This window comes from Anolis sagrei, chromosome 2 (genome assembly GCF_037176765.1).
Source record: "Anolis sagrei isolate rAnoSag1 chromosome 2, rAnoSag1.mat, whole genome shotgun sequence".
NCBI classification, from domain to species: Eukaryota; Metazoa; Chordata; class Lepidosauria; order Squamata; family Dactyloidae; genus Anolis; species Anolis sagrei.
The window spans coordinates 197,294,448-197,321,998 of NC_090022.1; the positions used below are offsets into that span (position 1 = coordinate 197,294,448).

Here is a 27,551-nt window from a genome sequence, read left to right on the forward strand (position 1 = left end):
TGTAGAAAAGGATTTTTTCTCTTTAATGTTCTCATTTCCAGACATAGCACATCACATAGGACTTTTCTGTGACTTAAGTGCACAACTAAGCAAAATGCGGGGAGACAGCTGAGGTGTAGGAAATGGTCAGCTTGTTCTTCTTCCCCACAAGGAGAGGCTCTCTCAGTGGTGTGTACGATGTGGCCTGGGCAGGGAGCATTTGCACAAGTCCTCTAAGAAGCAGGCAGAAATCACAGAGTCCAGCCTTCAAGCCCAATTGGCACCGAGAGAAGGTTCAAGTTTTGCAGAGGTAATCCGTTCCAGTTCTGCACGTAGGTAGGCAGTGTGGGGAGGAGTTACATCTATGAGGAAGCCACAATGGGTTGGGGGCATCGTAAGGCAAACCCTAGGGAGGAGCAGCTACAATAAGGCGGGAGCCTCCCCACTAAATTCCATCCCATAAAAAAGTATGGGGGAGGTGGGAGGTAAAGACCAGGGAGGCAAGGAAAGAGAGAGAGAGAGAAAAGAAGTCCCAGGAGGGCAGGTTCCCCTGGGCCTCTTTCCCTAGCTCCACCTCCAAAGGGTGGAGGGATTTGGCATGGCAAAACGCCTGCAGTGGCTCTTTGTCCCCTTCTGCCCCGCATGGCCATAGCTGGGATGTGGGCTCCTCACAGCCACATGCCCACTCCTGGACCACGAGGCGGGAGATGTAGATTGGGCAAGACCTCCCTCATTATCTTATGGAGGCATCATTTGGGAGGTTGTGATTGGACGCCTCCGCTTCCTCGTTTGGGGCCGATTCACTGTTCGGTACCGGAGTGAAAGCAGGAGATTTTCTGAAAGAAAAAGAGGGCGGGGGTCACATGGGCACTAGGTCTGTTGGACGGGGAGGCATCCATCAGGAAGGGGAGACACAAGGCTCACAGGGCAGAGAAACCACAGGGCTTAAGAAACTACACTGAGCAACCTATAGCAGAATTCTGCTGGAAGGTAGCAAGGATTGCTTGGAAGCTACACTGAAAGCCTGTTGGTGGGCACAGAGGCAATTTCAGGGGCAAAGGGAATGTCTGGATCTGGCCAAGCCTGGGGTCGCATGAGGATGAGGAGCGGTGCCGGGTGAACATCCACCCAGCCCAGTGCTGCACTGAATTCATGGTCCCATAAGCTAGTGCAAAAGCCCAGCAGGTCAGCGATGCTTCTTTTGTCCGGAGGATGGAGGTTCTCTTTCAACCGCGATCACATCTCTCAAAACTGCATCACGTTCTAGAGACACATGGCACGAAACACAACTCCCGCAAGTCTGCAAGGGGGGGTTACAGCCAATCACTCGGAATCCAGTCTAAATTTGCCAACCCGCTCTGATGAAATACTCCTCCCACAAAGAAGGAGACCCACAAGTCCCTAAGGCCAGCCCTTTACTCTTTTCTGCTGACCCCAATGATTTATTCCCCAATGCTCGAAGAACCACACTGCCAGTCCTTCCCTATCCCCAGGCACTCACCTATCTCCAGACTGTGTGATGAGCCGGCGACAGGTCTCCATCTGCACGTCCAGCCCACGCTTCATGCTACACATCTCCATGTACTCGTGAAGATGTCGGTTCATGTCATTCTTTGCCGTTGCCAACTCCAGCTGGGTCAAAAAAGAGTGACAGAAAGAGTGATCCTATTGGCCATATTCAAACTTCCCCATCAAGATTATCACCTACTCCTGCCTTGGTCTGCTCTGAGCAAACAATTTGCCAATCCCACCATGATGTTTTGATATATGGTGGGATGAAGCTTCCTCTGAGGATCCCTTTCATTACAGTCCTCTATTCTGCTTTGGTCCGACTGTCACGGTGACATATGAAATATGGTTTGAATGGAATTGTATGAAAGGAATGAATGAATGAATGAGAGCTAATAATTTGGCTGAATACATATACCATTCAAAAATATTAAGGCCTGCAATGACTAACTGCCTGCTTGCTGAACTGTAATTAAAAGTGCTCAACTGCTGACATTGATAAGAACTGAGAGAAATGATTAACTTGATGAACTTTTGGGGGAAAACATCATGTTTACCTTAATCAGAGACAATTGCTCTTTTAAGTTAAGGATGTTAAGAAGGAAGTCGATACAGAGCTGCTTGAGTTTATCAAAACCAATGACAAAGAGTCAACATCTTCCAGGAAACTGAGATGGAATCAACATGTTTCAGGCTGGCCAAGCAACCTATCAGTAATTTACAACTTTGGGACAACATCAAAAGAAATATTTCTATATAAGAGATCTTCTAACATTCCAAAAATTGTGACAGCAGACCTGTTAACTCGCCATGCTCTATGGAAAGAAATTGTGTGTGCCTCCTTTTCTCAAGGGAAGAGAATGGAGTGCAATTTTGGAGTGTTGGATTTTGTGCAGGGAAGTCGGTTTCTGCTGTATGGAAAACAGGGATCTTATTCTTGGAATCGTTCTTAGAAAAAAAAAAAGGAAAATGATATGTTTTGGTGTTTTGAAGTTTGGAAGTTTTGGAACTATGTGTTGACAGATTTTCAAGGAAGTGACCTGGCATAAGAGATGTTCTTCACGGAGAAAGAATGGTGATGTATGCATGAAGGTGAATGCAGAGTGAAAATGTAATTCCCCTTTGTCTGTTTGCTAGCCAATATAACCATAGGTTTGTGAATCTGTATGTCTGTATGTCCAATGCAGTTCTTTGTCTAAATGTTGTTCTGTAAAAGTTCTGATACCCTTTCTCTTACTGGAAAATTGCAATAAAATGAACCTATGCTTTAAAGTTATTCATAACATGACTTCATCTGGAATACTGTGCCCAGTTCTGGGCACAATTCAAGAGGGATGTTGACAAGCTGGAATGTGTTCAGAGAAGAGCAACCAAAATAATCAAAGGTTTGGAAGCCAAGCCCTATGAGGAATGGTTGAAGGAGCTGGGTATGTTTAGCTTGGAGAAAAGAAGGCCGATAGGGGTCATGACAGCCATGCTGAAATATTTGAAAGTATGTCACATTGAGGAGGGAGGCAAGCTTGCTTTCTGCTGCCCTGGAGACTAGGATTTGGAGCAATGGGTTCAAGTTACAGGAAAGGAGATTCCACCTGAACATTAGAAAGAAATTCCTGACCATAAGAGCTTATCAGCAGTGGAACTTTCTGCCTCGGTGTGTGGTGGAAACTCCTTCTTTGGAGGCTTTTAAACAGAGGCTGAATGGCCATCTGTTAGGGATACTTTGGGTTTTCTTGCATGGAAGCGGGGTGGACTGGGTGGCTCTTGTGGTCTCTTCGAACTCTATGGTTCTATTACTGTCACACACTAGTGCAGATGTCAGAATTGGGTAGCCCTTCAAGAGTCACTGAACTTTCAGTTCCCCAAACCCAATTTGTGTGGAAAAAGTGACCTACAATGGAATTAGTTGGACTTAGAAGAGAGTGGAACTGGTTTTAAATTGATTTTAATGTATATGGTGTGTTAACAGTATATACTTATGTTTGTGTTTTATATTGTGTGCTTTTTGCATACAATATATTATTTTGCATATGTGGAAACCACTCTGAGTTCCCTTGGGGAGATAGGGCGGTATATAAATAAAGTTTTATTGTTATTATTATTTATTATCACAATTGACTAGAATCAAAGAATCATAGAGCTGGAAGAGACTTCATGGGTCATCTAGTCCAACCCCCTGCCAAGAAGCAAAAAAATCATGTTCAAAGCAGCCCCAACAGATGGCCATCCAGCTTCTGTTTAAAAACCTCCAAAGAAGGAGCCTCCACCTCACTCTGGGGCAGAGAGTTCCACTGCTGAACAGCTCTCACAGTTAGGAAGTTCTTTCGGATATTCAGGTGGAAATCTTTTTCCTGTAGTTTGGAGCCATTGTTCCGCATTCTAGTCTCCAGCAGAATACAAACAAACAGAAACAATCTGCAGTCAATTAAAATGGGCGCATTCGTTCATGAGGTAGTAGTTGGTACTACTCATACATTCATTCATTCCAGCACCATGAATACTAAGTTGTAAGTCTAAAACCCCATCTTTCCTTGCTCTGCACCGTTCTCTCTCTCTCTCTCACACACACACACACACACACATATGTCTCTCTCTATTCCCTTATGTCACTCTTCTCCCACCTCAATTTGGCCGATGGTTTCTTGATATTCCTTCTCTCTGCTCTTGAAGAGTGACTCGGTATCCTTGATCACCTTCTCCAAACTGTCATCCGACTGCTGTCAGGGAAAGCAGAGGTGCCCCCAAAAAAGGGAAGAAGAAGGACTTGTTAGATTTGTTAGAACTAAAGGTTACAGAAGGATAGAGAAGGAAAAGGAGGGAACTGCAGAAGAGTTTGTTTTGAAAACCTTCTTTATAGCATATTCACTTAACTTACTGTCTTAATTTAATTGACCACTGCTGCAAAGTTAGAAATACAACTCTTGTCACTTCTGTATTGAATTCTGCCTCCACTACAGTCGTCCCTCCACATTTGTGAGTTTTACATTCACATTTGTGGGCTTGCCACGTGCCTCCAAAGCCCAAAGCCAATGTGTGGCACTCTGCTCCCAAAAGCTTCATGGAGCACCGCAGCAACCATCAGAACTGGTTTGTAGACTTTAGGGAAGTTTGTTGGGGTCTGAAATTGTTTCTATGCCACTCATCTCCCCTCACCCTAAAAGTCTACAAACTAGTAGACTTTGGTGGGCAGGAGAGGATGGCAATTGAAATCATTGCTACTCTACTCTCCATTACTATGGGGAAGCAAAGCAGTACCACCACCACCCCTGCACTTGCCATGCCTCACCCCTGGAGATATTCAATTTTTTTCCATATTCATGGGGATTTGTTGTTCCTACTCCACACAAAGGTGTATATTACTTAGGGAAGCCTCACTTTAGTATGTAGCTGCCCCAAACATGTGATGTAAGAATTAGCAATTTACTTTAGAGTCGAAATGCATGAGAGGTCCTTCAAACATTCATATACAATGGATTGCTGTGAGTTTTCCGGGCTGTCTGGCCATGTTCCAGAAGCATTATTTCCTGACGTTTTGCCTACATCTATGGCAGGCATCCTCAGAGGTTGTTAGGTCTGCTGGAAACTAAGTAATTGAGGTTTTGTCTGCTTGAGGCAAGTGAGAATGTTGCAATTGGCCACCTTGACCATACAACCCAGAAAGCTCACAGCAACCCATGAAAGCCTTCGACAACACATCACATACAATGTTGATCCCTATAGACTTATTCATGGCTTTCCTCTTCCTGTCCCTGTTCTCTTCTTCAAGTGAGTCCATGAAGGAACTATTTTATTCTTGGGTCACTGAGAGTGATTCTACACTGCAGAATTAATGACTTTAACTGCTATGTTTCAATGCTGTGGGATGTTGGAATTGCAGTTTGGTGAAGCGCCATTATTTGGGAAAGAAGGCTAAAGATGTTATAAAACTACAACTCTCATGATTTGACAACATTGATCCATGATGGTTAAAATGGTGTCAAGCTGTATTCTACAGTGTAAAGGCACTGAGTCCTTATCCGTAAGATGGTTTCCAAACATGATTTCCTTTCTTTGCAAGATTATAATGGGACTGAAACTAACAATATATGAGCCAAAAAGCTCCCTAGTAGTGCACTGGAGGATTCAAGAAATAAGTTGGTGAAGTAGGATTGGAAGGCAAAGAGTTCCCCAGTTACCTCTCCCTGGGCCTCAGCTGCAGCAATTGCGTAGCCAGAGAAGTCCTCCCAAAGCAGCAGCGTTTCCTCCGTCTCCTCCCAGGTGAGGCTGTCACAGTCATCTTCAAAGTCATACTCCCTCCTGGGGACATAAGAAGAAAATGTGTATCAGCACAAGAGAGCAGCAGGTAGGAGTTTCCTTGGAGAGAAGCATGTGAGGAACAGGGGAAGATCCCCCACTGCTAACTCGAAATATCAAGTTAGAGGAAGCTTCCCTGCATCCTTCAGTCTGGAATGGCCAGACTCTCTTGTCTAAGGGCTGGAATAGGTGGGAATCTTATCATCACCACCACCAAGAGTACCACTGGCAGCTGGTTCACTTCTATATATGTACTAGCCATCTCCTGCCACGCGTTGCTGTGGCCCAGCCTGTATATAGGTGTTTTGTGTGTGTATATATTTGTATATATGTGGTTTTGCACATGTGTTGGAATGTATTTTTATTTTATTTTATTTTTTGCTTTTTAAGTCCTTTCTGCTGTGTTTTTCATTGTTTTTATGAGTGATGGTCACTTGTTGGCCTGATAAGTGTATTGTGTCAAATTTGGTGTCAATTCGTCCAATGGTTTTTGAGTTATGTTAATCCCACAAACGAACATTACACTTTTATTTATATAGATTGTACATGTTCTGATGTAGGCACTGGAAAGCACAATAATGCAATTCTGGTTTTCAAAATGCACATGCAATAAAATAAGCAAGCGTATAGGAAATATAGAATTGTTCCTTCTTTATATACCCAACTACCCCAATAAAAACCCCACAGTGCTCTTGTTGTGTTCTTTCTGGTAATTTCTGAATAATGGTTTGTTAGATATATTAAAAATTAACTAGGCATTTTAATTACAAAAATGTGAGTCAAACACTGAAAGGGTTAAATGGATGCAATCACTCAGCAAAAGCTACAGTTCTATATAAGTAGGTGTGCTTATAGCTTAGTAGCTGGCAGTCTGAGGCAAACCTCAGTGGGAGTAAAGTCTCATTCTGTGAAAAGGCCTCACAATTTGAGGTAGACCTTAATTTGTGAGAGAAGGCCTGCTCGTCTGTGGGAGAAGGCCTCGCAGTGTGAGGTAGGCCTTAGTCTGTAAGAAAGTCTCACCATGTGAGGTAGGCCTTAGTCTGTGGGAGAAGGCCTCAGTGTGAGATGGGTCTTAGTCTGTGAGAAGGCATGGTGTGAGAAGTTTCAGTGAGAGAAGCTCCAGTGAGAGAAGATCCAGGTTGAAGGTCTCATGTGTAAAGCTGTGTATAAAGCTACTGTGTGAAGCTCCTGTGTAAATTCTGTGTGAGAAGAGGCTTTGTGAGAGAAGCTGTTTAGCTGCATAAGAAAGAAGCACAGTGTAGACGCAACGATGTATAAAGAACTTTATTTGTGTTATAGTGTAACGATATTATTTTACCACAAAGAAAAGCCTTCTATGGAAGTGATAACATTGGTCTGTGTGTTTTTGTTCTTTTTATCACTTTTGGCTACAGGTGCTGGGTTACACTGCTAATAAGTTACTTTGCTATACATTCATGGTGAGGGTCTTTTGTTAATAAGCCCATTTGCCCAACCTTGTTGCCCAACGGCAACTGTATCAAATGGCTTTCCTAGCAAGAGAAGTTTGCCTTGGTCTCCTTCTGAGGCTGCAAGAAGGTCACTCCACGTGTTTCAATGGCTGAGTGGGGATTTGAACCCTAGTTTCCAGAGTCCTAGTCCAACACTCAAGCCACTGGCTCCATACTGCCTCTTGCAAAATTACACCCATCACATCTTGATTAAAATCTGGAAGTGCCAGTGAGAACCAGTTAGGGCTTTTTTATAGAAGCTGGATTTGCAAATCTCCGAGACTGTGGCACAGCTGGCTGGGAGTCAGCTGCATTAAGATCACTACTGACCAAAAGATCATGTGTTCAAAGCCAGCCTGGGTCAGAGTGAGCTCCCGACCATTTGTGTAGCTTGCTGTCGACCTTTGCAGCCTGAAAGACAGTTGCATCTGTCAAGTAGGAAATTTAGGTACCGCTTATGTGGGGAGGCTAATTTAACTAATTTACGACACTATAAAATCTCCAGCAAGCATGCAAAGAATGCGGAAGTACTCCGTCAGTGTCACAAATGGACGGTGAAGTGACAGCTCCCCTGGTGGCCAGAATACCCTCATGAAAGCTGGAATGTTAAATAGCCTCTGTCTATATATGTTGTGTGTCTATGGCACTGAATGTTTGCCATGTATATCTGCATTGTAGTTCGCCCTGAGTCCCCTGCAGGGTGAAAAGGCTAGAATATAAATACTGTAAATAAATAAATAAATAAATAAATAAATCCTTGATCTGTTGCTTGGCTAATTGCTATCCCCCCCCCCCCCATGACTCAGACTACACTCACAGCTGGTTGAGCATCCTTTGCATCTCCTCATTGATGCTCATGGCTGTGGTCTCATCCTCCTCTTCCTCTTCCGGTTTTTTGGAGGCCTCGCTCTCAGACAGGGAGGTGTCTTCATCACTGACCAGCTTGCGCTCTCGCTTCCGCCCCACTGTGCTTGGGACCTTAATGGGAGATAAGTGCAGAGACTACAGAACGAGGTTGGGTTGGAGGCCAGAAGTGGGTGGGGGTGAGAAGAGATGTGAGGGGAAATGGGATGACATGGGATGATATGGAGACAGAGAAAGAGAGAAAGAAAGAGAAGGGGGTGGAGAGAAAGACAGAAAGTGGGGGAGGGAGAAGAAAGACGGGCTTATTATGACCAGGTTAAAGATGGCGTGTTGACTAAAATGCAGTTTTAGAAACCTCTATTTTTAAATTAAAAACTAAGCCGCTAAAGATGGAATCTGATGAGGGTTCACAACAAGGGAGCTCAAATCATACGTCAGAGATGGAGGCAGGAAGATAGAGCAAGAGGGGCGTAAGGAGGAGGAGAGGGAGAAGAAACGCCAGGGTTTACAGTTTAGTTCCATTTTACAGAAAAGCCTCTAACTTGCATATTTTTCCAGCTCAATGAAAAATAAAACTAACCAACTGCTTCTGTAGGGAAAGCAAGAGAAAGAAGAGTGAGAGCAAGTGCAAGATTGTGAGCAAGTGAATAAGACAAAGAGAGAGAGAAAAGGGGGCGGGGAGGAGAGGGGAGAGACGGTGTTAGAGAGAGAGACCCACACTTTGCTGCACCTCGTCTCCCTCTCTAGCAGCTGCTTCCCAGCGCTGGCCTTGTGCAGCCTGGTCCTCAAACACAAGCGGATTCCCACTTCTCCCGTCAGAAATGGAGGAGAACACAGGACATGAGGTGACAGCGACAACGGGTCTTTTCCCTTGGGAGGGACACAGCTTGGCTTTGCGATCTATCCCTTCTGCCCAGTGGGAAGGACATCTGGAGGCTCTCACCTGAAACATTTTGATCATGTCCTCACAGTTGCGCTGCTGGGCCACGTCACACAGCTTAGCAGTAATGTCTATACGCCGACAGATGTCCATGTCCACTTTCATGGCTTTCTCTTGAATTTTGGTATCCAGCTCAGTGAGGTTCTGCTCCGGCACCGAGGAAAGAAGAGGAGGGGGAATTATCTAAGGGCCCTTGCAAAGTTCTCAACAACAAATCATGACAACCATGATGCGACTGGAAAATGAGTTTAGTAAGATAACGCGGCTGATTTATGTTTTTAATGGTTTTTTGTATGGTTTTATATTATGTGCTAAATGTTTTTAAACTGTATTTTATGTAGCATCAAACTGCTGCCAAGTTGTAAGCCGCCTTCAGTCGCCTTCAGGCTCAGAAAGGCACAATATAAATACTGTAAATAAATAGATAAAATCCAATGTTTAATGTGAGCTGGCGGCACAGAGAGAAGTATGACCTATGGGTCACATGTGGCTCCCAGGGCTGCTGCTCTGGGTGCCAGCACTGTCCCAAAGTCGGTTTTCTGCCAACAACAGCAGCAACAACAACAACAACAATTTTAATATTATTATTATTATTATTATTATTATTATTATTATTTCCAACTGGAAAATTATTTCCAATTGGAAAAGCTGACACAATACGAGGACTTAAAGATCGAATTGCAAAGACTCTGACACAGGCCAGTAAAGGTGCTCCCAGTGATGATAGGCACACTAGGTGCAGTGCCTAAAGACCTTGGCCAGCACTTAAAAAACAATCAGTGCTGACAAAATTACTATCTGTCAGCTGCAAAAGGTTACCCAACTTGGATCTGCATGCATTATTCGCCAACACATCACACAGTCCTAGACAATTGGGAAGTGTCCGACGTGTGATCAAATATAAAAGCCAGCATAGTGATCTTGTTTGCTGTGTTCTGATCTTGTTTTGTAGCAAATAATAATAACAATAATCATAACACCAATAGTTAGAACACATTACCATAAAATATATAGTACAAAGATTAAAATAGAATGAAAATTTAAAATTCATAGAATCTTAATCATAGAGTAATAGAGATGGAAGAGACTACAGGGGCCATCTAGTTCAACCCTCTGCCATGCAGGAAAAGCACAATAAAAGCACCCCGAAAGGTGGCCATCCAATTTCTGTTTAAAAGCCGCAATATAAGGAGCCTCCACTGCACTCTGTGGCAGAGAGTTCCACTGCTAGATGGATCTTACAGTTGGGAAGTTCTTCCTAATGTTCAGGTGGAATCTAGACAGTATACTCCTTTTGATGCAGCCCAAAATAGTTTAAAATTGACTGGTTAGCCTGCTGAAAATGCCATGAGGACGCTTTTGCCAAGCTTTGGAGGCCTTCTGGGCCATTTTGAGCTCATTAAAAGCTTTTCATCAAAACTAGATAACTTGTTTTGAAAAAAAAAAGACATTCGTCTGGACCCAAATTGGCCCAGTGGCCTAAACACCTTCACAGCCCCAAGGGTGCATGTAGGTGTTTATGCAGTGGGGTGGGAATGTCTGTTGTGGAACCAATGTGCCCCTCTACATTTACTCACCCCTGCCCTTGAGTATCTTCCATGACTCATGTCAGTCTACAATCACTCAGCCGCCCTCTCCCTCTGGCAGTAAAATTAGGATACAGATGTAGAACATGTACTCACATTACTCATCAGCCCCTTGAAAACAACCAGTTCAGCCTTCAGTTGTTCCACCTTCATCGCCAGTTCCTCCTGACAAGCCTCCGACTCCTGAGCTTCCTAAAAGGGAGGCAGACATACAGGTAAGAATAGGGGAGAAAGGACCAGGACACGCAGAGACAGAATTTATTTATTTGTGTGTTTGTTTATTTCGAGCATTTCTACCCCGCCCACCTCAACCCCTTAGGGGGGTCTCAGGGCAGCTTCGAACCGGCACATATTTGATGCCTACAATTCAACATAGTAAAATATATAACAACAATAATTATAAATAATTAAAACATTAAATTAAACAGAAGACATTGAAAGTACCCTCACCTCATTTAGCTCAGCCACTCGGTCTTGAAGCTGAACCCGCAAGGTATACTCCTCTTCCCACCTGACAAGATAAATAGGAGGTGGGCATTATTCTTAAAGCAAAATGATTCCTGTTTACTGGTGCTGGAAGGTTCAATCAGATACATGCTACTCAAGAGAAACTTGTACGGAAGGCAGGACACCCTCCGGAATGTGTTCCATGTCAGAAATATTAAAAATTAACTAGATATTTTTGGTTACCAAAATGTGAGTCAAGCACTGAAAGGGTTAAATGGATGCAGTGACTTAGAGAAGCTGCGGTTCAATATAAGCAGGACTGCCTGTTGCTTAATAATGCCTCAGTCTGAGAGAGCTCTCAGTGTGAGAGAAGCATCTCTGTATGAGAGATTGCCTCAGTGGGAGAATAGGCCTGATTGTGAAGTAGGCCTTGGTATGAGGCCTTGTGCGTGAAGCTCCAGTGTGAAGGTTGAACTTTATTTCTGTTATGGAAACATTGTTTTTGTAAATAGTGCAAACATATTATTTTGCTCTAAAGAAAAGCCTCCTATGGAAGAGATAACATTGATCTCTGTTTTCTCTCTCTCTCTTCTTTTTATCACTTTGGGCTACTGGTGCTAATAAGTTACTCTGATATAAATTTATGAGGGTTTTTTGTTAATAAGCCCACCCACCCAACATTTCAATAACAGGTGGGAAGCTCTGCCATACAGATATAATTCCCCTTCTCTGAATTGGATGCCTGTGGTACACATCCTACCAGGCACAGATGGCAGAGAGTTAACCATAAACTATGTTTAGCAACTGCAGCACTCCCAGCCCCAGAATAAACTTCACTGAGAGATGACTCTGGCCTCTCCGTCTTGCTAAAGGATATATCTACCTTCATCCATTTTGGAGTAGCCAGAGGGAGCATTCTCTTTCTTCCTACACAACTATGCATGAACCTGCTGTTTCTAGTTTACAGTGGCATTTTCTTGTGCCAGACAACAAGACTCATCTTTCCACAAGCCATTAAATCGGTCACAAAAGTCTTTGCCATAGTCAGTATTCAAAGCAACTCCACTACCGTACACTGCCAACAAATGCATCACAAAAGGAATGCATTGAACACAGAAAACTAGTGAAAAGAGAACACAAGAACAGGTTCACTGGATGAGCCCCTTGGTTAGCAAAACGTGCATCCCAGATGCAGATCAGCACTCACTCTGCAATGCTAATGGACTTATGCTCCTTCCCCAATGAACTGAATGGATAGATAAAGCTCCACTTTGGTAGACAGCGTGGAAAGAGAAGAATATTGTCCGTGGAAGCATATGAAGTGGCATAAGGCCACATCCTCTTTCCTGCCTCCCATCTACAACAGTCGTTTTGTTTTGTCTTGCAAAACAAAGGACACTTAAGAACCTCCCTTCCTTCCAGATGCAACAGTTGTGTTGTCATTTTGTCTTGCCTAAAATAAGTGGCTCTTGCAAGCTCCAAGCCAAACAGTTTGTATGCCAGAAGAGTCTGTCTGCTCACCAAACCTTACAGGGCAAGAAGAAATTGGTGATTACTCATTCTTTGGAAAAGAACGCACAAAACTGAGCAGAATAAAAGGGGAGGGGGAGAGAATGACTCAGGCAGAAGGCATCAGGAAGGAGGGGCAGACTAAAAGTTTGCTAAGTTAAAATATGTCACTTCTGCAAAATAAAGTTGCCTCCCTTTGCTGCTAAATAAGGTCGCCTTCCCTTTAAAAAACCGGTTTTGAAACCACATTTCATCAAATCGTTTCCGGATTACGACAAACCTAAGACAAACCTATCACAGGATATTCTTAGGAAGATGTGCCTTCCACTGAGGCTGAGAGGCTGTGACTTGGCAGAGGGCACCCAGAGGGTTTCCATGGCCAAGCAGGGATTTGAGCCAGTTATAGTCCAACAATTCAAAGTACTATAATATGCTGACCATATCATGCATCAAAGAATCTTAAGGGCTGAAAGGGACCACAAGGACTATCTAGTTCAGACCTCTGCCATACTTCAGAATGGGTATGTGCAGTGACATCCTTCAAATCATCATTGCACATACCCATTCAAAAGTATGGGTATTGGCTCAATTTGAATTATGATTGCTTCTAGGTTTTATTGTTATATCCTTTTAAACATGCATGTGTAATAATCCATTATATTGTACAAATCACTTTGTTTCATTCTTACCGATAGAATCATAGAATCATAGAGTTGGAAGAGACCTCGTGGGACATCCAGTCCAACCCCCTGCCAAGAAGCAGGAAAATCGCATTTAAAGCATCCCTAACAGATGGCCATCCAGCCTCTGTTTAAAAGCCCCCAAAGAAGGAGCCTCTACCACACTCCGGGGCAGAGAGTTCCACTGCTGAACAGCTCTCACAGTCAGAAAGTTCTTCCTAATGTTCAGGTGGAATCTCCTTTCCTGTAGTTTGAAGCCATTGCTCCACGTCCTAGTCTCCAGGGCAGCAGAAAACAAGCTTACTCCCTCCTCCCTATGACTTCCTCTCACATATTTTTACATGGCTATCATGTTTCCTCTCAGTCTTCTCTTCAGCAGGCTAAACATGCCCAGATCTTTAAGCTGCTCCTCATAGGGCTTGTTCTCCATACCCTTGATCATTTTAGTCACCCTCCTCTGGACACATTCCAGCTTGTGAACATCTCCCTTCAATTGTGGTGCCCAGAACTGGACACAGTATTCCAGGTGTGGTCTAACCAAGGCAGAATAGAGGGGTAGCATGACTTCACTGGATCTAGACAATGTACTCCTATTGCTGCAGGCCAAAACCCATTGGCTTTTTTAGCTGCAGCATTACATTGCTGGCTCATGTTTAACTTGTTGTCTGCAAAGATTCCAAGTTCTTTTTCACACGTACTGCCCTCGAGCCACGCGTCCCCCATTCTGTATCTTTGCATTTCCTTTTTTCTGCCTAAGTGGAGTATCTTGCGTTTGTCACTGTTGAATTTCATTTTGTTAGTTTTGGCCAATCATCTCTCTAATCTATTCAGATTGTTTTGAATTCTGTCTTCTGGAGTATTGGCTATCCCTCCCAATTTGGTGTTGTCTGCAAACTTGATGACACCAAATTGGGAGGGATAGCCAATACTCCAGAAGACAGCAGAATAATCAAACCTAGTTGCATTAGGATCTGAATAGATTAGGACCTCAGAACTATTACAGTATGATGACACTGGGAAGCCTTCCAATGTCCTTCCAGATGGGTGGCTCTAGTGGACACTAATGAATCATGGCTTATATGCAGAATCCTACTTGATTTTCCACACTGTGAGGGACTGTTGTTTTTTGTCCGCAATGTCATCTGGTTCTCTTTTGTCCTCACCAATACCTTATAGATGGGGCAGAAAAATGCCCAAATCACTTAGAACACACCAGTAAATTCTGAGCAACAATACCATACCATAATGTGATGCTCACCACCCATTCATTTCAAGCATGACTACCCATTACCACCCGTGAAATGTCAACAGAAGCTTTTTTTCAACTGCGATCTACTCAAAAGTACTTCTGCAACACTGTTCTGAGTATAACTCAACACTTCTCCCCCTCCCCAATTTTCCTGGTTTTACTCTTCCATTGTTTTTCTTGGCACCATAGTAAGCTGGGGAGATCATTACCTTTGCATCAATGAAAAACCCAGTTCAACCCAACCTTTGTCTACCTAATTATTTACACACCATTAGCCTTTCAGCATTAACCCAGTATAGTGTTGTGAGTTGTACCTTCCTTTCATACTAACTGGTGAAAATGAATTAAGCACTAAAAGGGGGATAAGGTTGATCTGATTACCGGAAACTAAAATGAGGTGAAAATATCCAAGGCCTCCATCCACTCCATCCTTTCCCCCATTCTGCTGCCTTCTCTGCCCCCACCTGGCCGCCAGATTTCCCTTCACATCTGCAATGCACCATTTCCTAAGAATAGGCTCCCTGCTGCAAGATTCCCTCCTCCTCCTCCCTCTACAAGGCTCAGGCAAGGAGACAGCATCTAGCACAGTTTCCTTGACTGACCCCACAGGCAGTGGCTTTGAAGATGGAAGAGAAGGGGAAGCAAAGAAAGGATTTCAAAGAGGCTACGCCTCAAAAGAACAAAACAAGCACACAAACAAAAACAAAACAGCAACGAATCCTCTTTCCCTAAAGCAGGGATGAGTCAGACAGCCTTCCTAGTGCTATTGGGAAGTAGCTCATCCCTGATGACTGGTAACTGCAGTGCCACAACATCTTGCAAAGCTGTATGATTCCTATTGCAAGAAAAATGGTGGAAAAGGAGCCCTTCGAGGATTTCAGGAAGTAGCTTAATCTGGCCCAAGATGCCAGGTCTAAATCACCATTTCTCTGAGAGTCCTGCTTTTCCTACCTTTAGGGCAGGGGTCCTCAAACTTTTTGAACAGAGGGCCAGGTCAAAATCCCTCAAACTTTTGGAGGACTGGACTATAATTTGAAAAAAAAATGAATGAATTTCTATTCACACTGCATGCATCTTATTTGTAGTGCTAAAACACTTCAAAACAATACAATAATTAAAACGATGAACAATTTTAACAAATATAAACTTATTAATATTTCAATGGAAAGTGTGGGCCTGCTTTTGGCTGATGAGATTGAATTGTTGTTGTTGTTGTTGTGTGCTTTCAAATCATTTCAGACTTAGGTTGACCTGAGTGAGAGCCGGGTAAATGATCTTGAAGGGCTGTACTCGGCCCTCGGCCCTTAGTTTGGGGTAAACAGTGAGATTATCTGGTTTCCTGCTTTAGGGCAATCTGTGAGATTATCTGGTATCAGAGTGATAAGTATGGATCAATGCAGTACTGAATATATACAAACTGGTTCTAAGTCCACAATGCTATCCATAAGTAAAGGTAAAGGTTTGCCCTGACATTAAATCTAGTCATGTCCGACTCTGAGGGGTGGTGCTCATCTCTATTTCTAAGCCGAAGAGCAGGCGTTGTCTGTAGACGCCTCCAAGGTCATGTGGCCAGCATGACTGCATGCAGTGCTGCTACCTTCTTACTGGAGTGGTACCTATTGATCTACTTGCATTTGTATGTTTTCGAACTGCTAGGTTGGCAGAAGCTGGGGTTGACAGCGGGAGCTCACCCCGCTCCCCGGATTTGAACTACTAACCTCAGCAAGTTCAGCAGCTCAGCGGTTTATCCCACTGCACCACTGGGGGCTCAAAGCAACCCATATCCAACACAATCTTACAGTTTTTCTGCCTGGAGATTTCTGTTATGTCCTACTGACATGGATGCAATAAAACAAGGATGGGAATCATGTGGCCCTGTCATTTTGCTGAAGTGCAAGTCCCAATGTTCCTCACCACTTCCATGTGCTGGATGTTGTAGTCCAACACTATTTGGAAGGCTGCATGAATTTATTTATTTACAATATTTCTACCCCCTCTTCTCAACCCCGGAGGGGGAACTCAGAGCGGCTAACACTGGCAATAATTCGATGCCGCAATATCACAATATAACAACAATATAAAACCATAAATACACAATAGATCAAAAACAATAACAATAATTATACAGTAATATAGCCGTTTCCTTTATCATAACAATCATATGGTCCAGTTTAATGTCCAAAGTGCCATTGTGCGTGCTAGCCAAAAGCCTGGTTCCAAAACCACGATTTCAGCTTTTTCCTAAAGGAAAGGAGGGAGGACGCCGCTCTAAGCTCGCTGGGGAGTGAATTCCACCAGTGTGGGGTCACCACCGAGAAGGCCCTGTCCCTCATCCCCACCAGACGCATTTGTGAGGCTGATGGGACCGAGAGCAGGGCCTCCCCGGTGGATCTTAAAGTATGATGTGGACCGTAGAGGGAGATACGTTTGGACAAGTAAGCTGGAATTCCCATGAGAAGAGGAGATCTTGTGCTACATTGCATTATGGTCTACTAATATGTCACCTGCACATGTTCCTATGATGTTTACAAGTGAAACAGTGTCAAAGAGAGATCATGTTTTAAAAATACGTAACAAATGTGTGTTTTAAGTACATCTTTCACAATTTAAAGTTATGGAAACCAAACAAATGGGCCTTGCAATACCCTTTCCAGTACCCAAGATGCATTTTTCTGCAGCCATCAGTGCTGCTCAATAAAACTGCACAGTCATATTGTCCCTGCATTTGCTAATTCGACATAATTTCATTTCTGAAAATCCAAACCCTCTCTAAAACCACTTTTTTCATAACACTTATTGATTCCTGCAGTCAGGCTCCGTTTTGTCCCAAGGCACCTCCACTGGGGGGTTAACTGAGGAAGGGAAATGTAGAGGGGGACCTATTTCAGTTATGAGGATCCCCTTCTATTTCCAGAGCCACTTGCTCCTTGGAATGGCGGTGGCCTGTACACTTGTCAATTTATAGACTTAGCATTTAGCCAGATTCACATACCACAAACAGATTTTCTTCTGCACCCACAAGGCACATGCATCTGAATTCTCCACATACTTGATTTGGTTCCGTTTAGAACTGGCTCTTTTCCTGTATTTTAATAAAAGTCCAAACAAGGGGAATGTTTCCCATCATTTTTTCTCCATACTAAGAAAAGCTTCAGCCATTATTGTAACACAGTGGATCAGGCTGTTCTGAAGGACACCGGGAAAGTGGAATAAGCTGACTCTGAATGTGGTGGAGTCTCCTTCTTTAGAGGTTTTTAAAGCAGAGGTTACATAGCCATCTGTCATGAGTGCTTTGACTGTGCTTTTCTGCATAGCAAAAGGGGGTTGGACTGGATGGCCCCAGATCTCTTCCAACTCTATGTCAGTCTGGGGATTTATTTATTTATCGTGCCAGGAGCTAACCAAAACAGTTGTATTGCATTAAAAACAAACAAACAAACAAAGTTTGCAAACTTGGTATTCTATTAAATGTCCTTTGACCAGTAGCTGGCCACTTGGAGTGCCTCTGGTGTTGCTGCAAGAAGGTCCTCAATTGTGCATGTGGCAGAGCTCAGGTTCCATTGCAGCAGATGGTCAGTGGTTTGCTCTTCTCCACACTCGCATGCTGTGGACTCCACTTTGTAGCCCCATTTCTTAAGGTTGCCTCTGCATCTCATGGTGCCAGAGCGCAGTCTGTTCAGCACCTTCCAAGTTGCCCAGTTTTCTGTGTGCCCAGGAGGGAGTCTCTCATTTGGTATCAGCCATTGATTGAGGTTCTGGGTTTGAGCCTGCCACTTTTGGACTCTCGCTTGCTGAGGTGTTCCAGCAAGTGTCTCTGTAGATCTCAGAAAACTATTTCTTGATTTAAGTTGTTGGCATGCTGGTTGATGCCCAAACAAGGGGCACCGGAAATGTCACTGCCTTGGTCCTTTCACTATTGGAAACTCGCAACACTGAATCTGCAAACATTTGCACATATGTGCAAGCCTTGCTAACAAACAGCAGTGAGAACACAAAGCACACACTGACAAGATGAGGTTCTGGTTCTTTTTGTCCGTATTTGCAGTTTGCTGGTGTATTTTGTAGGTGAAAGTGTTACTAAGGGGTAGCCAGCCAGGGGCCCTTCCACACAGCCCTATATCCTAGAATATCAAGGCAGGAAATCCCACAATATCTGCTTTGAACTGGGTTACCTGAGTCCACATTCAGATAATGTGGGATTTTCTGCCTCAATATTCTGGGATATAGGGCTGTGTGGAAGGATCCCAAGCTGGATTTACACTGCCCTATATAGCAGGATCTGATCCCAGATTATTTGATTTGAACTGAATTATATAAGGCCCTTTTCACATAGCTGAATAAAATTCCACATTATCTGCTTTGAACTGGAATATATGGCACTGTGGAATCAGATAACCCAGTTCAAAGCAGATATTGTGGGATTCTCTGCCTTGATATTCAGGGTTAGATGGCTGTGTGAAAGGCCCCTGAGTCTGTTTATCTGGGGTAAACAGATAATCTGGGATCAGATCCTGGGATATAGGGCAGTCTAGAAAGGGCCCAGACACTTCCACACATTAAATCAACATTAAAGGAATGAAAGCAACAGTCCATTTCACCATTTTCACTGTTTGCACAGAACCCTACAACTACTAACTGCTGACAAATGCTGATAGCCACTGTCAGATCTTCTCTAAATTTGTTTATTCCACTTTAATATCTATGGCTTCTAATGGAAGTGAATTCCATCTCCTAAAGCACTTTGTTTTGCCTGTGCTGAATATGCTGCCCATTGATTGTATGACTCTTTAGCATCAGAGTATGGAAAGGAAGATAAAATTATCCACAATGTTAATGATCCTTTGCTAAAACCCTCTTCCAAAGAGATACAACAAGGGAGGTCCACAACTACATTTTACAGAAAGAAATTAGAAATGGCCCAACTTGTATCAGGGCAGTAGAGCTGGGAAGGACCCACATCAGTTAGGTTATCTGAGTCCACACTCAGATAATGTGGGATTTTCTGCCTTGATATTCTGGGATATAGGGCTGTGTGGCAGGGCCCTGAGTCCACACTGCCATACATCCCAGTTCAAAACAGAAAATGTGGGATTTTATTCAGTTGTGTGGAAGGTGCCCTAGTTACAAAAGAATTGTATCTGTTTAAGCCCTTTTCTTTTTCACAAGCGAAGTCATTCTCTCAAGATGTTATTGTTCCTGCTTCAACTGCATCATCATTTTGGCATTCCCCTCCTGCATCATTTTGAGCTCCAGTTCTGGGCAAGGAGAGTGAGGAATGCAGTACGGCAAAACCCTGCCATCTTTCTTCCCGTTTCCGAGGTTTCTTTAGAAAACTTTGTGCAAGTGACTCTAAGAAAGGAAATGTTGTTTCATTATTCTTCAACGAACCTCAAATTCTCTTCTGCTTTTAGCTACAAAATGTATACAATGTTTTGCTTCTTGCCCTACTCTAACTATGCTGACTGTGGCTTAGCAACAATGGTGGTTTTGTATGTTTACAAGGAAGTGGTGGCAACAGAAACATGAGTAGCTTTTGTGCACAAGGCAAACATCTCCAGGACAACATGATCCACATACACACATGTGCATATGCACACACAAAAGGAACCCCCAAACCTTTCCTTAAGAAACACATACATCTATATAAATAAAAATGTAATGTTATTGTCGAAGGCTTTCATGGCCGGAATCACTGGGTTGTTGTAGGTTTTTTTGGGCTATATGGCCATGTTCTAGAGGCATTTTCTCCTGACGTTTCACCTGCATCTATGGCAAGCATCATCAGAGGTAGTGAGGTCTGTTGGAACTAGGAAAATGGGTTTATATATCTGTGGAATGACCAGGGTGGGACAAAGAACTCTTGTCCGCTGGAGCTAGGTGTGAATGTTTCGACTGACCACCTTGATTAGCATTTGATTGCCTGGCAGTGCCTGGAGCAATCTTTTGTTGAGAGGTGATTAGATGTCCTGGTTTGTTTCCTCTCTGTTGTTGTGCTGGTCTAATTTTAGAGTTTTTTTAAATACTGGTAGCCGGATTTTGTTCATTTTCATGGTTTCCTCCTTTCTGTTGAAATTGTCCACATGCTTGTGGATTTCAATGGCTTCTCTGTGTAGTCTGACATGGTGGTACATATACACAGACTGGGCCACAGCAATGCGTGGCAGGGGATGGCTAGTATTACATAAAATGTAAGAAAGAATGCCTCTTTTATATATATATTAGCTCACCCTATGTTCAAATATATTCACTGCCGAAAGAATAAAGGAAGGTTTGTTTCCTTGTGACATGAAAAACCTCAGTTCTTTTCATGCTCAAATGAAAAGCTACTCCAAGGATCACAAAACTGGAAAAGATCCCAAAGACCACCTACTAGTCCAAAGGCATCATCGACAAACATGACTCCAAACTTAGTTTACAAATCTCCAGTGAAGAAGAACTCATCTCCTTTTGAAAAAGTCAGTTCCATAACTGAGTAGGGCTGACTGTCAGGAAGTTATTTCCAATGCTTAGTTGGAATCCCATTTTACTGGCAACCAGTATTTAAAAAAATTTAAAATCAGGACAGTAAATAAAGAGGAACACTCAGAAAACAGGGAAATTCCAGACAGGAAGCAATCAGTGCCAGCTAACACTCCCCCCCCCCCCCATCAAAGGATTCACTCATGTAGGAATCAGCCAGGCCTTGAAGCTGCAAGGCTGTTCAATGCCTTGCAGCACTGTTTTTACTGTTATTATGATGTTTTTATAATGTTTAATATTTTTTAACCGAAGATGTATATTTATGCTTTTGTTGTCAGCCACCCTGAGTCCCTGTGGGTGAAACGTCAGGAGAGACTGTTTCTGGAACATGACCATACAGCCCAGAAAACTCACAACAACCCTACTGCGAATACTGTTTCTTGGTAGCTTCTTGTTCACCCCCCACCCACACTAATTTCAGACTTTCACTAGCATTGTGTGATCATCTTTCCGATCTTTGTATTTTGTTTCAAAGCCTTTTTCGCTGTCAGAGCATCCATCATACTTTGTCACCAATCATGAACCTGAAAAATAATAACACTAGACAGCCGGGTGAAATTCAAGGGGATGCACAAGGGTATTGAGAAGGCTCTGTCTTGTGTCCCCATCAAGGAGTCTATGACAGTGATGGGACCAAAAGAAAGTCCACTTGTCTAACGAACTTTCAAGGTCAGTTTTTAAGCTCTTCAGACATTAACAAAGAATGAAAAAAAAGAAAAATTTGCCACACTATAAAACCAATTGATCTTTTTAAAATTCATTGTTAATGCCTGAAGAACTTTAAGATAGGAAGGTTTTTTTGAATTAGCAGTGACTTGAGAAACTGCAAGTCAATAATGGTGTGAGAGAATTGCCCGTCTGCAAGGATGTTGCTCAGGGGACGCCTGGATGTTTTGCTGTTTTACCATCCTTGTGAGGGGTTTCTCTCATGTCCCTGTATGGGGAGCTGGAGCTGACAGAGAGAGCTCATCCGCACTCTCCCCGGATTTAAACCTCCGACCTGTCAGTCATCAGTCCTGCCGACACAACGGTTTAACCCATTGCACAACCAGAAGATTCCTAGGAAGGTGGCAGGAAGGAAATCAGGCTCGCAAGCCTTCTCCATAGCTGAGATGCTGCAACAGAGAAGGCCTTTGTCTCTGGTTATTTCTGAAGATGGGCTGATTGGAGCTGGATCAACACTGCCATATAGTGCAGTTTAAGCATCATCATATGGCTCTAAATTCACCATATAATGCAATTCAAACTGCATTACGTGGCAGTGTAGAGCTAGCCAAAGGCCCCTGAGGTCATCCTAGTAGCTGGGTAGATTTGGAAGTGAGCATCTTGGCTAAAGTGCAGCTTTTATACTGCATTGCTCTCTCTTTTTTCACCAAAAGGAGATGCTGAGGTTGTGATTTCTAGAGAAACAGTACATGAAAGATCTTTCCGACTGCATTGGTTCGCACCCTACACTTAGACAGGTCCCAACAACCTGTCTAAAAGAAGGCTGTCAATCTAAATGTAGGTTGTCACCCCTGACCATCTGTTGGAGATACTTTGAATGCAATTTTCCTGCTTCTTGGCAGGGGGTTGGACTGGATGGCCCACAAGGTCTCTCCCAACTTTATGATTCTAATTTCTCCGGTCGAGAAATGTACGCTTTTGCTTATGTAGACTAAAACCATTTTTGTCTGCAGGGAGCAATGTGCGGCAACAGCACTTCAAAAATAATATGTTGCCGCCGCAAACACTGTGCCTATGCAGATCTTTAAAGGGCTTGGGTTTCTGGACCTCCTCCCCTTTGAGTCAGCTGAGTCAGCCTCAGAGATGTGACATGGGACTCGCCCAATACGGCAAAGAAGAAAGGAGGCAAACGGGTGGCAACGTGGATGCCATGCTTGGGGTCTCAAAATACATCTCTATATATGAAATGTCAAAGTATGTCTCTACTGGATGTCTTAACCATAGAATCATAGAGCTGGAGGAGACCTCATGGGCCATCCAGTCCAACCCCCTGCCAAGAAGCAGGAAAATTGAACTCAAAGCACCCCCAAAAGATAGCCACCCAGCCTCTGTTTAAAAGCTTCCAAAAAAGGAGCCTCCACCACACTCCGGGGCAGAGAGTTCCACTGCTGAACGGCTCTCACAGTCAGGAAGTTCTTCCTAACGTTCATAAAGGCTGTTGCCAGAGGAAGTGGCCCTTTGTGATGTTACTGGGAAGGAAAGGTGACTTATGTATGAGGAGAAGGGAGGGAGGAAGGAAAGAGTTACACAGAAAGTCATGTCACCACAGAGGCATTGTGATGTAAGCTACAGGAGAAAAGAGACAGGGAGGGGGGAAGGAAGGAAAGAAAGAAAGAAGAAAAGAAAAAAAGGAGGGGGAGGAAAGAAAAAGGAGAGAAAGAAAGCCAAAGGAAAGGGGGGAAAGGCATGAGGGGAGGAACAGAGAAAGAAGGGATGAAAGGAGGGGGCAGTCCCAAAGACTCCTGGACAATGAAGGGTATATGGCCGGGGTCCTCACACTTTTTAAACAGAGGGCCAGGTCACAGTCCCTCAAACTGTTGGGAGGGCCAGATTATAATTTGAAAAAAAAAAACATGAATGAATTCCTATGCACACTGCACATATCTTATTTGTAGTGCAAAAAAACAAACAAACCCCCACCTAAAAACAATACAATAATTAAAATGAAGAACAATTTTAACAAATATAAACTTGTTAGTATTTCAGTGGGAAATGTGAGCCTGCTTTTGGATGATGAGATAAGAATGTTGTCATTATTGTGTGCTTTCAAGTCGTTTCAGAATTAGGTTGACTCTGAGCAGGGCCAGGTAAATGACCTTGGAGGGCTGCATCCAGCCCCCGGGCCTTAGTTTGAGGACCCCTGGTATATAGGCTACTTGAACACTAAATTATGGGAAATTAGGAAAAAACTCAAAAGCCACAGGGAAAACGGACTCTTAGGTAGTGGCAGACTTCTTTCATAGAATCATAGAATCATAGAATCAAAGAGTTGGAAGAGACCTCATGGGCCATCCAGTCCAACCCCCTGCCAAGAAGCAGGAATATTGCATTCAAATCACCCCTGACAAATGGCCATCCAGCCTCTGCTTAAAAGCTTCCAAAGAAGGAGCCTCCACCACACTCCGGGGCAGAGAGTTCCACTGCTGAACGGCTCTCACAGTCAGGAAGTTCTTCCTAATGTTCAGATGGAATCTCCTCTCTTGTAGTTTGAAGCCATTGTTCCGCGTCCTAGTCTCCAAGGAAGCAGAAAACAAGCTTGCTCCCTCCTCCCTGTGGCTTCCTCTCACATATTTATACATGGATATCATATCTCCTCTCAGCCTCCTCTTCTTCAGGCTAAACATGCCCAGTTCCCTAAGCCGCTCCTCATAGGGCTTGTTCTCCAGACCCTTGATCATTTTAGTTGCCCTCCTCTGGACACATTCCAGCTTGTCAATATCTCTCTTGAATTGTGGTGCCCAGAATTGGACACAGTATTCCAGATGTGGTCTAACCAATGTTGTCTCTCTCCTTCTCACTCTTAAGAGACACAAAGAGAGAGGGAGAGAGAGGCAATACTTCTCTGCAACCCTGTTCCCAGACCCATGAAGCCAGGTTTGTGATATTTGGACAGGTTCTGATTCAAGAAATGCAGTGCCCCTTTCCCTTCTGAGAAGGGAAGCTCTCCAGTCAGAAGCCCTGAGTTTAGGCTGAATTTGCCCCTTTCTGGATTGTTGTGAGTTTTCCGGGCTCTATGGCCATGTTCCAGAAGCATTATCTCTTGATATTTCACCCATATCTATGGAAGGCATCCTCAGAGGTTGTGAGGTCTGTTAGAAACTAGGCACATGAGGTTTATATATCTGTGGAATGTCCAGGGTGAGAGAAAGAACTGCTTGAGGCAAGTGTGAATGTTGCAACTGGCCACCTTGATTAGTGTTTAATGGCCTTGCAGCTTCAAAGCCTGGCTGGTAACTGCCTGGGGGATCCTTTGTTGAGAGGTGTTATCTAGCCCTGATTGTTTCTTGTCTGGAATTCCTCTGTTTTTTTTGTTTTGTTTTGGGGTTTTTTTTAGTGTTGCACTTTATTCACTGTCCTGATTTTAGAGTTTTTCAATACTAGTAGCCAGATTTTGTTGATTTTCATGATTCCCTCCTTTCAATTGAAATTGTCTACATGCTTGTGGATTTCAGTAGCTTCTGTGTGCAGTCTGACATGGTGGTTGTGAGAGTGGTCCAGCATTTCTGTGTTCTCAAATAATATGCTGTGTCCAGGTTGGGTCATCAGGAGCTCTGCTATAGCTGACTTCTCTGGATGAAATAGTCTGCAGTGCCTTTCATGTTCTTTGATTTGTGTTTGGGCAATGCTGTGTTTGGTAGTCCCTATGTAGACTTGTCCACAGCTGCATGGACATTATAGGGATATATAAATCTCACTGGCCTAGTTTTCAACAGACCTCACAACCTCTGAGGATGCCTGCCATAGATGTGGGCGAAACGTTAGGAGAGAATACTTCTGGAAAATGGCCATGCAGCCCAGAAAACTCACAGCAGCACAGTGATGCTTGTGGATTTAAATGTCTTTTCTGTATAGTCCAACATGGTGGTTGTTAGAGTGATCCAGTTGTTAAAGATGCCCATTTCTTTTTCTCAGGCCAGATCTTTCAAAAAGTTTTCCCTTTTGGCCCCCCTTTTGACATTTCAAAATGACCTTAAGCTTAAGCAGATGAAAGGGAAAAGGAAAGGGCCCGAGGCTGTTAGGAATGGTGGGAGTTGAGGTCCAAAACACCTGGAGGGCCCAAGTTGGCCCATGCATGAGCTATCCCCGCCTACTAATTTGCATATGGGTTCTGATTGGCCAGCCTCTAACATTCTTAAGTGGCTGAGGGCCTGAGGCCCTTAGGAATGGTGGGAGTTGATGTCCAAAACACCTGGAGGGCCCAAGTTCGCCCATGCATGAGCGATCTCCACATACTAATTTGCATATGGGTTCTGATTGGCCAGCCTCAACATTCTAACATTCTTAAGTGGCTGAGGGGATGAAGATGTTAAGAATGGTGGGAGTTGGAGTTCCAAAACACCTGTAGGGCCCAAGTTGGCCCGTGCATGAGCGATCTCCACCTACTAATTTGCATATGGGTTCTGATTGGCCAGCCTCTAACATTCTTAAGTCTCTAAGGGCCTGAGGCTCTTAGGAATGGTGGGAGTTGACGTCCAAAACACCGTGAGGACCCAAGTTGGCCCGTGCATGAGCGATCTCCACCTATTAATTTGCATATGGGTTCTGATTGGCCAGCCTCAACATTCTAACATTCTTAACCGGCTGAGCACCTGAGGCTGTGAGGAATGATGGGAGCTGCAGTCCAAAACACCAAGCCTGCCCAGGCCTGAGCCTAGCTCCCTTCCTGTGCCCCGGATGCCACCCCTTCCAATCCCTCTCTTCCGTTCTCACCGTCGCTTGTACTCGTCGCGCTCGCGCTTGACTTTGGCCAGGACGTTGTAGAGGGCGCGGATTTCGGGGGTGATGGTGTCGATCTGGACGCCGACGCCGTCCGGGTGGAGCCAGGAGACGCCGGGCCCTTGCACCAGCGTGGTCTCCGGCCCGGGCCCCAGGCGCCGCGGCTGCGAGAAGGACCAGATGGTGCCCGGCAGGAAGCGCGTCGAGGCGGAGGAGGAGGAGGAGGAAGGCGAGGCGAGGCTGCTGGGCGCCAAGGGGGCTCCCGGGTGGCAGCCGGGGGAGGCCAAGCTCCGCGCGGGGTTGGGACTGGGGGAGCCCAGCACCCGCGGGGCGATGCTTCCCGCCAAGGGCAGCCCCAGCGGGCGGATGGGCCCCACGAAGCCCGTCTGGACGCCTTGGTCGCGCCGGGAGATGCTGGAGCGCCGCGCGCTGCCCCCTCCTCCTCCCCCTCCTCCGTTGCCTCCCCCTTCGAGGGCCTGTTGGAGCTGCTTCTCCAGCTGCCGGTTGCGGCGCTCCAGCTCGTGCACTTTGGCCAGGAAGCATCGGAAGCGCAGGTTGAGGGTCTTGAGCACGTTGATGTTGGAGCCCAGGTCGTTGCGGAGCGCCATGGCGGAAGAGGAGGAGGTGGTGGTGGTGGAGGAGAAAGGCTCCCCGAAGGCCGGGCCCCACTCTTCCTCCTCGTCCTCTTCCTCGCCCCTTCTCCCTCCGCCCGGGAAGAGCCCGAAAGGAGAGTCCTGCTCCGCCTGCGGCAGGAAGAAGAGGTTGGGCCCGAATAACGGGTTCATGGCTGCGGCGCCCGGCGGGGGGACTGCGGCGCCGGGCGGGATGGGGAGCCCAGGGGGCGTGGCCAGGACGCGGGGGCGCCCAATCCGGAGCCAGCTGCCTCCAAAGGGGCGGGGCATCCCGGGGAAAAGGGGGCGAGCGGGCGGGCGAGCGGTGCGGCTGCGGAGTGCGCGTGCGCACGGGGCTGGGTGGGAGCAACTGAGGTTCCCCATTGGGTCCACGACTGCATTGCTTACATCCCTTCTTGCTCTTCCTTTCTTCCTAGCTGTCAATATGGCCGTATAA

At 44.8% G+C, this 27,551-nt stretch overlaps 1 protein-coding gene across 3 annotated transcripts; it reads right to left on the reverse strand.

The window, feature by feature from the left end:
• On the reverse strand, positions 1-27,319 carry IFFO1 (intermediate filament family orphan 1). Of its 3 annotated transcripts, none has more exons than XM_060762646.2 (9): positions 26,478-27,319; positions 11,088-11,148; positions 10,734-10,829; positions 9,055-9,195; positions 8,065-8,225; positions 5,661-5,781; positions 4,107-4,202; positions 1,481-1,611; positions 1-815 (listed from the first exon to the last, which is right to left on the reverse strand). In XM_060762646.2, exons 1-9 carry the CDS (start codon positions 27,266-27,268, stop codon positions 713-715), a joined length of 1,701 nt encoding a protein of 566 aa, XP_060618629.2. In that variant the 5' UTR covers positions 27,269-27,319; the 3' UTR covers positions 1-712. The 3 variants fall into 3 exon arrangements, with proteins under 3 accessions (XP_060618629.2, XP_060618628.2, XP_060618631.2); XM_060762645.2 differs by having other exon boundaries at positions 8,065-8,249; XM_060762648.2 differs by lacking the exon at positions 1-815 and adding an exon at positions 822-1,279 and having other exon boundaries at positions 8,065-8,249.
• Between the last annotated feature and the right edge of the window lie 232 nt (positions 27,320-27,551).

Coding starts and splice junctions, on each gene's coding strand:
- IFFO1 (XM_060762645.2), bottom strand. CDS start 27,268: ATGAACCCGTTATTCGGGCCCAACCTCTTCTTCCTGCCGCAGGCGGAG. Junction 5,782..8,064: donor CAAAGGATGCTCAACCAGCT/GTGAGTGTAGTC, acceptor TTATGTCCCCAG/GAGGGAGTATGACTTTGAAG. Junction 4,203..5,660: donor CAGCTGAGGCCCAGGGAGAG/GTAACTGGGGAA, acceptor TTTCCCTGACAG/CAGTCGGATGACAGTTTGGA.